At 42.9% G+C, this 15,829-nt stretch overlaps 1 protein-coding gene across 2 annotated transcripts; it reads left to right on the top strand.

The window, feature by feature from the left end:
• Window positions 1-6,971: 6,971 nt before the first annotated feature.
• LOC123123265 (vacuolar protein sorting-associated protein 35B) lies at window positions 6,972-15,783 on the top strand. 2 transcript variants are annotated; one of them, XM_044543743.1, is made up of 22 exons: window positions 6,972-7,276; window positions 7,366-7,462; window positions 7,558-7,684; window positions 9,440-9,625; window positions 10,356-10,443; window positions 10,698-10,754; window positions 10,837-10,926; window positions 11,008-11,130; window positions 11,657-11,731; window positions 11,800-11,859; window positions 12,216-12,332; window positions 12,432-12,671; window positions 12,754-12,819; window positions 12,960-13,049; window positions 13,562-13,651; window positions 13,852-13,941; window positions 14,024-14,092; window positions 14,162-14,242; window positions 14,391-14,498; window positions 14,602-14,705; window positions 14,947-15,060; window positions 15,146-15,783. In XM_044543743.1, the coding sequence occupies exons 1-22, from the start codon at window positions 7,181-7,183 to the stop codon at window positions 15,357-15,359; spliced, it is 2,382 nt and encodes a 793-aa protein (XP_044399678.1). In that variant the 5' UTR covers window positions 6,972-7,180; the 3' UTR covers window positions 15,360-15,783. The 2 variants fall into 2 exon arrangements, with proteins under 2 accessions (XP_044399678.1, XP_044399677.1); XM_044543742.1 differs by having other exon boundaries at window positions 14,024-14,242.
• The last annotated feature ends 46 nt before the right edge of the window (window positions 15,784-15,829 follow it).

The following is a 15,829-nucleotide window of genomic DNA, read 5'->3' on the forward strand; positions in this document are numbered from 1 at the left end:
TCACACATCATCGGAGAGGCTATGGTGTTGATGTAGAAGCCCTCCGTGATCGATTCCCCCTCCAGCGGAGCACCGGAAAAGGCCCCAAGATGGGATCTCACGGGTACAGAAGGTTGTGGCGGTGGAAATGGGGTTTCGTGGTGCTCCTGGATGTTTTTGGGGTATATGGGTATATATAAGAGGAAGAAGTAGGTCGGTGGAGCTGCGAGGGGCCCACGAGGGTGGGGGGCACGCCCAGGGAGGGCAGGCGCGCCTCCCTGCCTCGTGGCCTCCTCGCTTCTTTCTTGACGTCCACTCCAAGTCCCCTGGATCATGTTTATTCCAAAAATAACTCTCCCGAAGGTTTCATTCCGTTTGGACTCCGTTTGATATTCCTTTTCTGCGAAACACTGAAATAGGCAAAAAAACAGCAATTTGCACCGGGCCTTCGGTTAGTAGGTTAGTCCTAAAAATAATATAAAAGTGTATAATAAAGCCCATTAAACATCCAAAGCAGATAATATAATAGCATGGAAACATAAAAAATTATAGATACGTTGGAGACGTATCAAGGTGTTCTTTGATTGTCATTGTTATGAGTGGTGGTCGGGGACGAGCGATGGTCTTTTCCTACCAATCTATCCCCCTAGGAGCATGCGCGTAGTGCTTGGTTTTTGATGACTTGTAGATTTTTGCAATAAGTATGTGAGTTCTTTATGACTAATGTTGAGTCCATGGATTATACGCACTCTCACCCTTCCATCATTGCTAGCCTCTTCGGTACCGTGCATTGCCCTTTCTCACCTTGAGAGTTGGTGCAAACTTCGCCGGTGCATCCAAACCCCGTGATACGATACGCTCTATCACACATAAACCTCCTTATATCTTCCTCAAAACAGCCACCATATCTACCTATTATGGCATTTCCATAGCCATTCCGAGATATATTGCCATGCAACTTTCCACCTTTTCATTTATTATGACATGCTTCATCATTGTCATATTGCCTTGCATGATCATGTAGTTGACATCGTATATGTGGCAAAGCCACCATGCATAATTTATCATACATGTCACTCTTGATTCATTGCCCATCCCGGTACACCGCCGGAGGCATTTATATAGAGTCATATTTTGTTCTAGTATCGAGTTGTAATAATTGAGTTGTAAATAAATAGAAGTGTGATGATCATCATTAATAGAGAATTGTCCCAAAAAAAGAGAAAGGCCAAAAAAAAGAAAGCCCAAAAAAGGGGGGGAAAGAAATAAAAAGGGACAATGCTACTATCCTTTTTCCACACTTGTGCTTCAAAGTAGCACCATGATCTTTATGATAGAGAGTCTCTTGTTTTGTCACTTTCATATACTAGTGGGAATTTTTCATTATAGAACTTGGCTTGTATATTCCAACAATGGGCTTCCTCAAATGCCCTAGGTCTTCGTGAGCAAGCAAGTTGGATGCACACCCACTTAGTTTCTTTTGTTGAGCTTTCATATATTTATAGCGTGCATCCGTTGCATGGCAATCCCTACTCCTTGCATTGACATCAATTGATGGGCATCTCCCTAGCCCGTTGATTAGCCGCGTCAATGTGAGACTTTCTCCTTTTTTGTCTTCTCCACATAACCCCCATCATTATATTCTATTCCACCCATAGTGCTATATCCATGGCTCACACTCATGTATTGCGTGAAAGTTGATTTTTTTTAGAGTACTAAAGTATGAAACAATTGCTTGGCCTGTCATCGGGGTTCTGCATGATGAGAGCATTCTTGTGTGACGAAAATGGAGCATGACCAAACTATATGATTTTGTAGGGATGAACTTTCTTTGGCCATGTTATTTTGAGAAGACATGATTGCTTAGTTAGTATGATTGAAGTATTATTATTTTTATGTCAATATTAAACTTTTGTCTTGAATCTTTCGGATCTGAACATTCATGCCACAATAAAGAGAATTACATTAAGAATTATGCTAGGTAGCATTCCACATCAAAAATTCTGTTTTTATCATTTACCTACTCGACGACGAGCAGGAATTAAGCTTGGGGATGCTTGATACGTCTCCAACGTATCTATAATTTTTTATTGTTCCATGCTATTATATTATCTGTTTTGGATGTTTAATGGGCTTTATTATACACTTTTATATTATTTTTGGGACTAACCTACTAACCGAAGGCCTAGTGCAAATTGTTGTTTTTTTGCCTATTTCAGTGTTTTGCAGAAAAAGAATATCAAATGGAATCCAAACGGAATGAAACCTTCGGGAGAGTTATTTTTGGAACAAACATGATCCAGAGGACTTGGAGTGGACATCAAGAAAGAAGCAACGATGCCACGAGGCAGGGAGGCGTGCCTGCCCCCCTGGGCGCGCCCCCACCCCCGTGGGTCCCTCGCAGCTCCACCGACCTACTTCTTCCTCCTATATATACCCATATACCCCAAAAACATCCAGGAGCACCACGAAACCCTATTTCCACCGCCGCAACCTTCTGTACCCGTGAGATCCCATCTTGGGGTCTTTTCTGGCACCCCGCCGGAGGGGGAATCGATCACGGAAGGCTTCTACATCAACACCATAGCCTCTCCGATGATGTGTGAGTAGTTTACCACAGACCTTCGGGTCCATAGTTATTAGCTAGATGGCTTCTTCTATCTCTTTGGATCTCAATACAAAGTTCTCCTCGATCTTCTTGGAGATCTATTCGATGTAACTCTTTTTGCGGTGTGTTTGTCGAGATCCGACGAATTGTGGGTTTATGATCAAGATTATCTATGAACAATATTTGAATCTCCTCTGAATTCTTTTATGTATGATTTTTTATCTTTGCAAGTCTCTTCGAATTATCAGTTTGGTTTGGCCTACTAGATTGATCTTTCTTTCAATGGGAGAAGTGCTTAGCTTTGGGTTCAATCTTGCGGCGTCCTTTCCCAGTGACAGCAGGGGCATCAAGGCACATATTGTATTGTTGCCATCGAGGATAAAAAGATGGGGTTTATATCATATTGCTTGAGTTTATCCCTATACATCATGTCATCTTGCCTAATGCGTTACTCTGTTCTTATGAACTTAATACTCTAGATGCATGCTGGATAGCGGTCAATGTGTGGAGTAATAGTAGTAGATGCAGAATCGTTTCGGTCTACTTGTTGCGGACGTGATGCCTATATACATGATCATGCCTAGATATTCTCATAATTTTGCACTTTTCTATCAATTGCTCGACAGTAATTTGTTCATCCACCATAATACTTATGCTATCTTGAGAGAAGCCACTAGTGAAACCTATGGCCCCTGGGTCTATTTTCCATCATATAAGTTTCCAATCTATTTTACTTTGCAATCTTTACTTTCAGTTTATATCATAAAAATACCAAAAATATTTATCTTATTATCTATATCAGATCTCACTTTTGCAAGTGGACGTGAAGGAATTGACAACCCCTTTATCGCGTTGGTTGCAAGGTTCTTATTTGTTTGTGTTGGTACGAGGTGACTTGCGTGTAGTCTCCTATTGGATTGATACATTGGTTCTCAAAAACTGAGGGAAATACTTACGCTACTTTGCTGCATCACCCTTTCCTCTTCAAGGGAAAACCAACGCATGCTCAAGAGGTAGCAGTCGCCGCTCGGCTGCGGGGGCTCTCCACTCCTGTACAGTGACGGGTCCTCCGAGGGAGCCCACCCCCGTGCGGACGTCTCCCCCCGCCGGTGTAGCCGCCGGGATCGCCGCCGCCTTCTCACCCACACACTCTCTCTGGCAAGGAAGATCATGATGATGAGCTTGACGCAATGTCGAAGAGGTAAACTTCTCAAATCCTCTTTTCCCCTCAAATGCCTGGTGATGTATTGCAAGTGTAGTGTTGGACTCATGTGATGCTCAAACATGTTGATGGTTTTGCCATTGTAGTGTGCAAAACAAGCCGAATGAGTTGTAAATTTTAATGTCTCAACTTGACACAATTAACACCATCGACCTCAAGGACATTGTTTTGTCTATGGCTGATGAAAGCCAAGGAGAGGGGGAGGTAGCCCAAAAGTGGAAGAGATCGATGCACAAACTATGACGAAGAAGCTAACAAGGGCTGTGAACTATAAGGAGCACGGGACATAACTTTGCGTGATGTTTGGATGAATCTCTCTTGATGAGTCAGTTGGAACCGATCAAACCATGGAAACATTTTGGAGTAGGATTGAGGAGTATTATACACTCAATGTTCTGGTTCCCTCCAACTGCACACAAGAATCTCGTTCTCACCTTTGGGGTGTCCATCACATTGACCAAGTGAACATTGCACCATCAAGTGGAGTGCCAACAATCGAGTATGTGCCTATCACCCAAGAGCTAAGCAAGCAACAGAATAGAAGGGGTGGGAACAAACAAATTACTTCACACCACTTGTTACAAGGTGCTCCAAGTAAATGAGAAGCGGCCTAGAAGAAAGTGTGTGACAACACGGAGGAAGTCAAGATTGAGCATCTCTCTCGGCTGGATGGGAAAATTGATCTCAAAGGATAGGATAAGAATGATAGAGTTGACGCTTACAAAGAAGAGCTCATTGCAATGATCGAGACAAAGAAAGTGTTGGTTTCTGAATGCAAGGAAGAGAAGATGGCGGGGTGGATGGAGCTCAAAACGATGAAGGATGAGAGGTTGAGAGCAAAGACCATGGATGGAAGAAGGAAGTTGCAATCGAGGAACAACACCTTGCAATGGAGGTCATGGAGCAAATGACCAAGAGGAAGGATGACGAGTGCCAAATCATGTTCATGAATGCGAGTACGATGGATGAAACACATGGTGTATGCACTAGGCTTTTGATGAACTATGTTGCGGGCGGTGGTTTTTGGATGAACTACGTTTTATACTTGTCGTTGAATTGTTGGATGTAGTGCATTTAGATTGTCGTTAAAATGCTATATAAATGTTTGAAATGGTTGTGAAAGTGATGGAAGGAACATGCTATTTTTTAAAGTGAGTTTAGTTTGAGAAAGTGGTTTAAGGAGCAGAATGACTAGAGATGATCTTATTTAAGGAATATAGAGTATATGCTCGCGAGTACATATTTTTTTAGAAAAGGAAGAGGACCCTCGGCCTGCATTTGGGTGATCCATGCAGCCACTTTATTAATTATTCACACAAGACCTTACAAAGTCATACAACAGTAAAATTAAAGCCACCGTCTAGGCAACATCTGTCGCTAATCCTATTCAATTGATGAAGGGATGCTGATGGTCTGGGCCTAATACCAAACAGACCTTGCAGCCAAACCTAACATATAAGACCTGAGGTCCCAACCAGGACGCCTGCCAGGTATGGGGTACCCACCAGTTCGGCACACCCCTCAACCAGGACGCCTGCCGGGTATGAGGCAGCCACAGCCACCAATCCATCCTCAGTGCTGTACTGCCGCATCTACCTTGCCCGGTCCAGCTGCCGTCAACGCCACCACGACGCCAGACAACGCCACCATCCTAGGCTCGTCCATCATCACACGCCCACCGGCGAGACCCCGCTGCTCCATGCCGCTGAGACCCGCCGTTGTTGACGTGCCCGATGCCACACCGCTCCTCCATCGTGAACACCACCTGCTGCCACTGGCCCCATCCCCTCCGCCTGCAGTTCCTTTAACCGAGCACCCAAACGCCCCAGGCGGCGCCTCCAAGAAGGGTACGATACAGGCAGTGCCGTCGCTGCCCAATCTAAGGAGATTTTGGGTTTTCACCCAGGCATGGGGTCGGGGTGGAGGGCAGGGACCTCGACAGCGCCTGCAAGGAGGAGAACGGCGACCCTGGTCGTCGGCACCGTCAGGATGAACGAGCCATCCAGAGTTTTCTCCGGTCCGATGTCACCTCGACCAGCCCCCGCGAACGCACCGAGGCCGACGACCGCGATCATAAGCCACCAAGTGCAGCGGGAGAGAGCCTGCAACGCAGAGGAGATCCACCAGCAACTCACCGCCCACGCGGTCAAGACGCCGTCCATCCACCCCTCGCGAACGTGGCCAGCCGAGGGCGCCGTTGCCATGCCTAACGGGGCCGCCGCCCCAGGTCCAGGTTCCTCCACGATGGCTGGAGTGGCGAGATCTGCCACGAGCGACGAGATCCGGCACCGCGCGGCCGACGCCATCCCAAGCCCGCCGTCGACCGATCCCGCCGCCACCGGGAGCCTGCACGCTGCCGGGAATCCCATCTGGGCGCCCGTGCACCGTCGCGAGCCCGCCGCCTCCGGGATCCGCCACACCGTTGGGAGGGCCGCACCCCGCGGATCAGGAAGCCCGCGCCACCGCGGATCCGGGAGAGGGAGGAGAGATCCTCCGCCGTCGTCGTCGCACGCACGGGCTTTGCCCGGCGCCGACTATTGGCAGCGGTGGAGGGAGAGAAGGGCGCAGGAGGGTTACGCGGCGGCGACGGCGGCTGAGCCCTCCCGAGCGGCCCGCGGGGGAGGTGACGCGAGAGGGGCGAGAGATCTTTTTTTTGGGAGGCAGCCCCCGCGAGTACATATGGACCTGTATGAATAGTAAATTCAAAACAAATGGTAAAAAGTTCAAAGATTTTTGATTTTTTTGGCAAGACTCTTGAATGTCTCGAGTGCTTCCAAAGTTTCATGATGAAATGACATTCGTGGGATATGGACCCAGATGAATAGTAAATTCAAAACAAATGGTAATGAATTAAAAAAATCTATTTTTTTATCATGAAACTTTGCAACCACTCCAAACATTTAACAATGTTTCCCACAAATAAATCAGTGTTTTTTGAATTTTTTATCATTTGTTTTGAATTTAGTGTTCAGGACTAATGCATCTGTGCTCGCGATGTTACTTAAGAGTCAATAGAACTCATGCTATGTTATAAAAAAGAAGAAGAATACAACTAGTAATATCGAAGAAATTACATACCAGGCCACTCGTGAGATCTACTTCATGGGTAAGTCAGCCCCTGCCAGACCAGCCGGTCAATTGTATGCATCGGTTCCGATCGAAACCATTCGGGATCCGGGGAAAAGGTATCAATCGAAGCACAGAGATAAACTGAACATAAACAAACACGCGAAGAACACAGACACCCGCACGCAGCCAAACCCGAGGGCGCAGAGCCACGCGCGACGAGATCCCCAACCCACCGAGCCAGAGTCGCCGCCGCCGACCAGATCCGCCGCCCCCCGTAGGCGGCCAACACGGCGGCCGCCAGGATGCTGCCCGACGGCGGCGGCGACGACGAGGAGCGCTGGCTCGCCGAGGGCATCGCCGGCGTCCAGCAGAACGCCTTCTACATGCACCGCGCCCTCGTAAGCCCCGCCCCCTCCCGCGGAACCCTAGCTCCCCCGGTCGCTAGCTTACCCCCGCCTCGATCGGCGATTTCGTGGGTGGATTGCAGGACTCGAACAACCTCAAGGACGCGCTCAAGTACTCGGCGCAGATGCTCTCGGAGCTGCGCACCTCCAGGCTCTCCCCGCACAAGTACTACGAGCTATGTGAGTGGGGTGTTCTCCGGGCGCCGTTGAATTCCGCGAGTGTGTGTGGGTTCGGCTGGGGTTTGACAGGATTTCACTTTGTTGGGCTGCTGCAGACATGAGGGCGTTCGACGAGATGCGGAAGCTGGAGATGTTCTTCAGGGAGGAGACCCGCCGGGGGAGCTGCTCCGTGGTTGATCTCTACGAGCTTGTTCAGCATGCTGGCAACGTATTGCCGAGACTGTAAGGCTCGTGGCCCCCTTTAAACTCTTACAGAGATTGATGCTAGTTCGATTTTACTTGCTCGGAAGAGATTGGGAGTGGCTATCATTCCAATCGGTGGGATATTCTCAGTAAATGACATGCCATGTCCACATTAACAACCACGAGAATCGTGTTGATTAGACTAGTTTGAATGAAGTGCAAATTCTATGGAGACATATATGAATAAAAGACTTATTGCTCTGCAGTTCCACACATTTGAACAGTAGACAGTGATATGTTATTCCATTCTGCCACCACCAGTTATTCCTCGTTGTATTGTAGATTAGTTCCCAATAGTGCAAAATGGACACAGTTTATTATTTGTTATTTTTCACTAAGACATTTCAGGCCATTCAACATGTGCTATATCATATTGTACTGTCATTCGTGAAGTACCATATTAGTTAGAAGTTACTGTACTGATTTGTATGGTTGTATCAACTCAACTGCACCTGCAACCATGGGAAAATTACAACCAGCATCGTATTCAGAGTTTGCTTGGTAGTGGGACCACTCAATACTTTTAGCTGTTTCTAGCAAGTTCAAACACAATCGAGGAAACTTTATTCTTAGCCACATCTCAGTTGCTTGCAAAGAGTGTGGAATGATATGTCAGGACTAGACTCTCCAATGATACTTCTGTCTAAACTTGTTTGTACATAAATCATGAACTAAGTCTAGGCATTATTTCATCTTTGTGGAACTTAAGTTGTAAATGAAGTCTAAAGGTCATTTAATCAAACTTAATTACTAAGCCTTTTGTCCCAAACAAGTTGGGGTAGGCTAGATATGAAACCCTTTCACGAGGACTTCACAGGAGGTCACCCATCCTAGTACTACTCTCGCCCAAATGGGTTTCATACCCAAAGGACTGGCTAGTTTTTACGTTGGCTCGCCAAGCCTATCACAACCCTTAGATATGAAACCCTTTCACGAGGACTTCCCAGGAGGTCACCCATCCTAGTAAATATTCTCGCTCAAATGGGTTTCATACCCATGGGACTGGCTAGTTTTTATGTTGGCTCGCCAAGCCTATCACAACCCTCCTCCTTTACCCGGGCTTGGGACCGGCTATGCCTAGAAGACATAGGCGGAGTTAAAGGTCATTTAATCAAAACTTCACATAATTGCGATCCACCTTTTAGCCAAACCTGCTGCTTCTTTCAGGTTTTAGACCCAATTAATTTGAGTTCTTGTCCACATAACTCATAATGCGTTTACTATCAGGAATATTGCAGCTGCTTATATTCTGGCATGGACTTGTCTTTGAACCTTGCATGATAGAACTTTGACTCGCATAAAGCAGTTTCTGAACCCCCCTACAAATTTTATGTAACTTTAAACTGTCGTCGTTTGAATTTACTGTCATGTTAAGTTTCAACTTAACTCAACACTTGCCTGTATGTTTGGCCCTGGCGCTCAGCCATTAATTTATATGTTACTGCTTATCACTGTGTTTTTAGAACATGATAATTGTTTATTAGCTTGGAACATTGTATAAATAAGATGGTGCGTCCATGATCAAGTCCCGAGTTCAGCTTAGATCCCGACTGCCAGGCCCCATAATTATTCTGTTCTTTTATTATCTATTTTATTGTAACTGAACCGTGTAAAATTAATATATGTAAATACCAAGCTAGCTGTTTACCATGCCATCTGTACAACACTGTAATTTCTTTCAATTTAAAGAACTTATGAATAGTATTATCTGATCTTATGTTGTTCATGTGCTAGTTATCTGCTCTGCACAGTAGGATCTGTGTACATTAAATCGAAAGAGGCTCCCGCTAAAGATGTTCTGAAAGACCTTGTTGAAATGTGTCGAGGCATTCAACATCCTCTTCGTGGACTTTTCCTAAGAAGTTACCTCTCTCAGATAAGCCGAGACAAGCTACCTGATATTGGTTCAGAGTATGAAGGGTACTGTGCATCATTCTAAATTTTTAACTATTTTCAGTTTGTTTTGCTTTCATTAATATGCGTGTACCAATGGCAATTTCGAGCTCACAAATAAAACACTAACTTTAGGAAGAATTAGCTTATTCTCCAATTCTGTTACATAAGTATGTACTACAAATTTTCTTGTAAAAATGTACTACAAATTTCTTGTAAAATGTAGCATGTGCTATAATTAAAAAATAATCACGTTACATTGAGTCATTGACTTTGTATAACAGGATACTTAGTACTGAAACTGAAACAAGCTAATCTTTCATGTAAACATGATGTCTTGGTTAGCAACCTAGACAGTATTTTTACAAATTTACATGATGCGCTAGTAACACTAGTGTTACTAGTTCCCTTTTCTCTTCATTTTGTACAGCTCCGGCAATATTAATAATCACTTGGGTGCCGGGACTTGATATTCATTATTTGCTGGTACTTCGTCATCAACCCTGCTTTGTCATTAACTAATATAGGATTTAATCAATCTTAGTCGCATGCAATTGTATTACTATACGCTCCAGTGACCTCACTTGATTTTGGTTCATGTTGAAATGATCTGTAGTTAGTTTAGCTCACTATAGTTGGTTGCTGGGACATTGGAAATGAGTTGTCCAGATAGTGTTTTGCCATTTTCTTTGTAATTATTTTTCTTCAACAATTTCCTTATATTCCATCTTTTGTTTTTTCAACTTCCATCACGCAGGGATGCTGATAGCATTAATGATGCAGTTGAATTTGTTCTTCAGAATTTCATAGAAATGAACAAACTCTGGGTCCGGATGCAGCATCAGGTTTGTTTGCTAGCTGTTTAACCTTAAGACACAACTTTATTTATTTACTTTCCTTTATTATCATGCATTTACCATGTTAGTCTGCTCTACATTCATACCAAATCACATATGTTGCACAGAAAAAGATCATTTACCACATATACAGTCATCTGGAAACTTAGTTCTGGACATTTACAGAACTTAGTGATTATAAGACATTGACATGTTTAGATGATCCTGAGCTGAAACCTGAAAATGATGACCCTGGTCTGCAGGGGCCTGTTCGGGAGAAGGACAAGCGGGGGAAGGAAAGAAATGAACTGCGTGATCTGGTAAATTAATTACCATCTACAGATTCTCCTTGACTGTTATTTGGAGTCATTTTAATGACACGAGTTCTTTTGAACTTTCCAGGTAGGCAAAAACCTTCACGTTCTAAGCCAAATCGAAGGCGTTGACCTTGAAATGTACAAAGAGAATGTTCTTCCAAGGATATCAGAACAGGTTTGAAGTTAGATATATTGATATAAAATGACAATGTACATCCATGATGTCGTGGAACCTGAAGCTGAAATATATTGGCAGGTAGTTAATTGTAAGGACGATCTTGCACAGTTCTACCTGATGGACTGCATAATCCAAGTCTTTCCAGATGAATACCATCTACAGACATTGGAAACATTGTTGAGCGCATTTCCCCAGCTACAGGTTGGCAACCTCACCTTTTCTAGCTTGCTTCCCTGCTGTAGTTTCCCAGTTTATGCTGTTCCATGCAGATAATTGCATAACAGAGGTTAATTCTGTCAATCATTCAACTTGCAAGTGATCCTCATGCCTTTGATCCACTTGGTTGGTTTACCTGATGTTTATTATCTAGAAAACTAAATAGTGTTATTTTCTCCTGTGCTTCACCACTGAAAGAAAGGATTAACATATAGGTTCAGGCACACTTTTTTTGTCTTCACCTGATTGAAAATTATCATGTTAGCTAAGGGACTTTTGAGGGCAAAGCACACTATTATATAGTTATGGTTTGTTATTTTATCGTGGTGCCATAGTTAGATTATGAACCTACACTTTCGTAAATTCAGGGTATAACATGGTAAAGCTTGACAATGCAAGTACAATGAAGTACAGAGTTCTAGTACTACGAATCTCGATCGATCTTATTAACTGATATGCAGTTTCTGTTTTATTTTACTATGAAGCAAGTCATCACAAAATTCTCTTGCAGCCAAGTGTTGATATCAAAACGGTGCTATCTCAACTCATGGACAGATTGTCAAACTATGCTGCCACAAGTCCTGAAGTGAGCATCCCCTAGACCACTTTATCAGATGTAATCCGTATATGCTTTTACATTAATGAATTGTGCAGGTACTGCCGGAGTTTTTGCAAGTTGAAGCTTTTGCGAAGTTCAGCAATGCTATTGGAAAGGTATCACTTAAATTGCCGCTTATCACTAATTAGAAATATGCAATCACATAGGTCATACATGTCCACTGCGTCCTTATTTTCTAACCATGAATATGCATTTGATCTAAACTACAGTTTCCACGGTTACTATGTACGTAAGTGTGCCAATGTGCATGGAAATTACCATAGAAATACATGCACCTTTTATATTCCTTTACAATAAGATCGATGTGCGTTCATAGCAGTACCAATGTACAATGTACAATATATTAGACATATATTGTGCCAATGTACAATATATGCAGTTTCAGTTACATAGCTGGTTGCTGCTATTGTACAGGTAAAACTGAAACAACTGACACCTGGTTTGTTGACAGGTGATAGAAGCTCAAGTTGACATGCCGGTTGTTGGAGCAGTAACTTTATATGTATCACTCCTCACATTTACTCTCCGTGTGCATCCAGATCGGCTTGATTATGTTGACCAAGTGCTGGTAAGTCTTACTTTGACAAAGAGATATGCTATTACCCTTTTAGTTTGATAGTTGATGTAGATGTGCGTTCTAGCTCACGTTATGTCTAATATTGTACAGGGTGCATGCGTGAAGAAACTTTCTGGCAAGGAAAAACTTGAAGATAGCAGAGCAACAAAGCAAATTGTTGCACTTCTTAGTGCTCCCCTGGAGAAATATAGTAATATTGTTACTGCATTGGAGCTTTCAAATTATCCCCGGGTTATGGATTATCTGGATAATGCTACAACGAAAGTGATGGCTCTGGTAATAATTCAAAGCATAATGAAGAACACAACCTGCATATCTACTTCCGACAAGGTAATATTTCACATTACACTGTTTCTGTATCTATTACTGCTATTTAAATCACACCATGAGATTCTGTCGCTATTTCCTGCAGATCGAGGCTCTTTTTGATTTGATTAAGGGCCTTATAAAAGATATGGATGGGGCTCAAGATGACGAGGTAAGATCATACACTTGATTTTTCAACTCTCTTCAACTTGTTTTTATACTTTTTATGCTGCTGTTTGATCAGTCACGGAATATTCTAGTTCCTCAGCAAGCTTACCCACACTGCTAACATGTTAAATTTTGTTGCATTAGCTTGATGAAGAGGATTTTAAGGAGGAGCAGAATTCTGTAGCACGCCTTATTCACATGTTGCACAATGATGATCACGACGAGATGTTGAAGGTACATTTGTTGATACACTGAATTTGCTGAGAGCTTGCGAACTTTTTTTTAGTCTTTGTTACATTTTCCTCCCCCTTTACTTCAGTTCTCGTTACAGCCTCCATTATATGTCTGTGTTATATGTCCATTTTACACTAGCGATGGGCAGGTGGAGTTCTGAGCTAGTGTTTTGCCCTCCTAATAAGGTTACATAATAAGCAACTGAACTTCAGTTTCTAGGAAATTGATGTCGTAAGTTATCACCTATAGACATTATTCTCATACCGACTTGCTTACTCTGAACCATCATTTTGTTAAATCTTATTTGTAGAGCCTACAATAGGTAATGAACCATGCCCTGGTAGTATATGATTATGAATGAAACTAGGGCCATTTATCTTTCTCCATGCTAGATTGACAAACCAAGCACCTGCTCTTGAGTTTTGGTTACTTGGCAGCATTTAATCTGGGTACTTATCTCGCCATTTTCCAATTTTGAAAATGCTGATAGGAAATACTTGTCAATCTTTCAGATCTTATGTACTGTTCAGAAGCATATACTTCAGGGAGGTCCCAAGCGTCTACCTTTCACTGTGCCGTCCTTAGTATTCTCCGCTCTCAAGGTATAGTGAACAGTATCCTGGAATAAGAAGCTTACATATTTCTTGATGTATTCGTACACAATGTTGTCAAAAAACATGAACTGTATGGTTGCACATGCTGCTTTGTAGTAGGCATGATAATACTGGGTAGGTGCTTTGCTTTGTTTTGGCTTACCAATTCTAACAGTTGAGTTACACTGGATGTTTTTTCTTGCCTGCAGTTGGTCAGACGATTACAAGGTCAAGATGGAGATGTCACTGGGGAGGAAGTTCCCGCAACTCCTAAGAAGATATTTCAGATCTTGCATCAGGTTTTTATTCTCATACATTTTAACTTGTCCAGAATTTTCCATTATTAACTCTTCAATGTTCTCATCATTTTTCATTTTTCAGACCATTGAAGCACTCCAATGTATTCCTTGCCCAGAATTGTCTCTCAGACTATATCTACAATGCGCAGAGGTATTCTTGGCGCAACTGATTGATTCTTTTTACACTTCTTCCTATTGTGTGACAGCATTTCTTATTCAGGCTGCCAATGATTGTGATTTGGAACCGGTTGCTTATGAGTTCTTTACTCAAGCATTCATCTTATATGAAGAAGAAATAGCGGTATGAAACCCCACCTGACTCCCCGTTCCTCTATGCCTGATCTGGACCATATCATAAATGTCATGTGCCATGCTTTTATTGAGACATTGAAGTGCTTTTGTACTTCTGTTATTATATTTTTGCCTTAACGACTATGTGACACAAGCAGGATTCTAAGGCTCAAATTACTGCACTTCACCTAATAATTGGAACCCTTCAGCGGATGAATATATTTGGGGTGGAAAATAGAGACACCCTCACTCATAAGACAACAGGGGTAATAGTTCCTTGCTTCGTTGTTGCATCCTTGAAATCTCTTATGGCCCAAAGCTGTTGCTTCTAGTACACATTTTAAATGATATCATTTCGGTTTTGTGCAGTACTCAGCAAAACTTCTAAAGAAGCCTGATCAATGCCGGGCAGTCTATGCATGTTCGCACCTTTTCTGGACTGATGACCAAGATGGAATCATGGATGGTGAAAGGTGAACCTATCGAGATACTCATTTTAAATTTTGTTCACTTTGCAAAAAAGTGATAAGACATTGTTTCCTGAGACAATGAAAGAAAATTCTCTTATCACAAATTTGTGGTCGGTCCTAATTGCGTGATATCTCTTGGGCTACTATGTCTAGTCCTTTATAGGCAAGTTTAGGCAGTAACTTTGGGCCTGCTGTCGAATCATATCTGAAGTACCTCTTTTGCTTGATCAAAATTTTGTTACAGGGTCCTCCTTTGCTTAAAGCGTGCCTTGAGAATTGCAAATGCTGCTCAACAAATGGCCAATGTATCAAAGGGAAGCAGCGGATCTGTCATTCTATTCATTGAAATTTTGAACAAGTAAATGCTTTATACCTGATATCTTTTCTGGTGCTTATATGATTAATTGCTGCAATTGTAGTTCTCATACTTGTATTATCTTCAGGTATCTGTACTTCTTTGAGAAAGGAATTCCACAAATCACGAACACTGTCATCCAAGATTTGATCGAACTGATCAGGACAGAGAAGCAAAATGACAGCAGTGCATCTGATCCATCTGCCGAAGCTTTCTTTGCAAGCACTCTACGATACATCGCATTCCAGAAGCAGAAAGGTGGAAGCATAGGAGAAAAGTATGAACAGATAAAAGCTTCGTAACTCGAGACAAGTAGGGCATTGCGACAAGGGGTTTCCATTTTGTCTGAGAGAAAGCAAGCTCATTTTTTTGGTGATGTGTTGAGTAAAAACACAACCTGATGGTTTCAGCTGCCTCCGACCGGGAGATGTTTGCACAGTTGTGGTTTCTGAATCTCATGCTCAAATCGGTGCATGCCCACCCTTTAGCTACAATGTTTGGGTTACTTACTACAGTTGATCAGGTGGTAATAAGCTGTACTCTTTGGGAAGCTCAGGTCTGTACAGGATACTTGTGTACCGGAGTGCCATTGTTGTATATTCCTTTTTCTTCTAGTTATTTCGCAAAGCGTGTGAATTTTAGGTGGACACTCGGAGTACATATTTATATTTATCAGACTTGTGTTTTGATTAATTTATAGTGATGAAGGCATTGAATTTAGAACTACTCCCTGTGTTCCCAAATGTAAGTCTTTTTAGAGATTAGAGATTCT

Source organism: Triticum aestivum, chromosome 5D (assembly GCF_018294505.1).
Source record: "Triticum aestivum cultivar Chinese Spring chromosome 5D, IWGSC CS RefSeq v2.1, whole genome shotgun sequence".
Classification (NCBI taxonomy): Eukaryota; Viridiplantae; Streptophyta; class Magnoliopsida; order Poales; family Poaceae; genus Triticum; species Triticum aestivum.

What these genes read in the sequence shown, in the direction of transcription:
- LOC123123265 (XM_044543742.1), top strand. Translation starts at nt 7,181, where the DNA reads ATGCTGCCCGACGGCGGCGGCGACGACGAGGAGCGCTGGCTCGCCGAG. An exon ending in GAAATGAACTGCGTGATCTG is followed by an intron (nt 10,755 to 10,836) that starts GTAAATTAATTA and finishes TGAACTTTCCAG; the next exon opens with GTAGGCAAAAACCTTCACGT. An exon ending in ATGGGGCTCAAGATGACGAG is followed by an intron (nt 12,820 to 12,959) that starts GTAAGATCATAC and finishes TTGTTGCATTAG; the next exon opens with CTTGATGAAGAGGATTTTAA.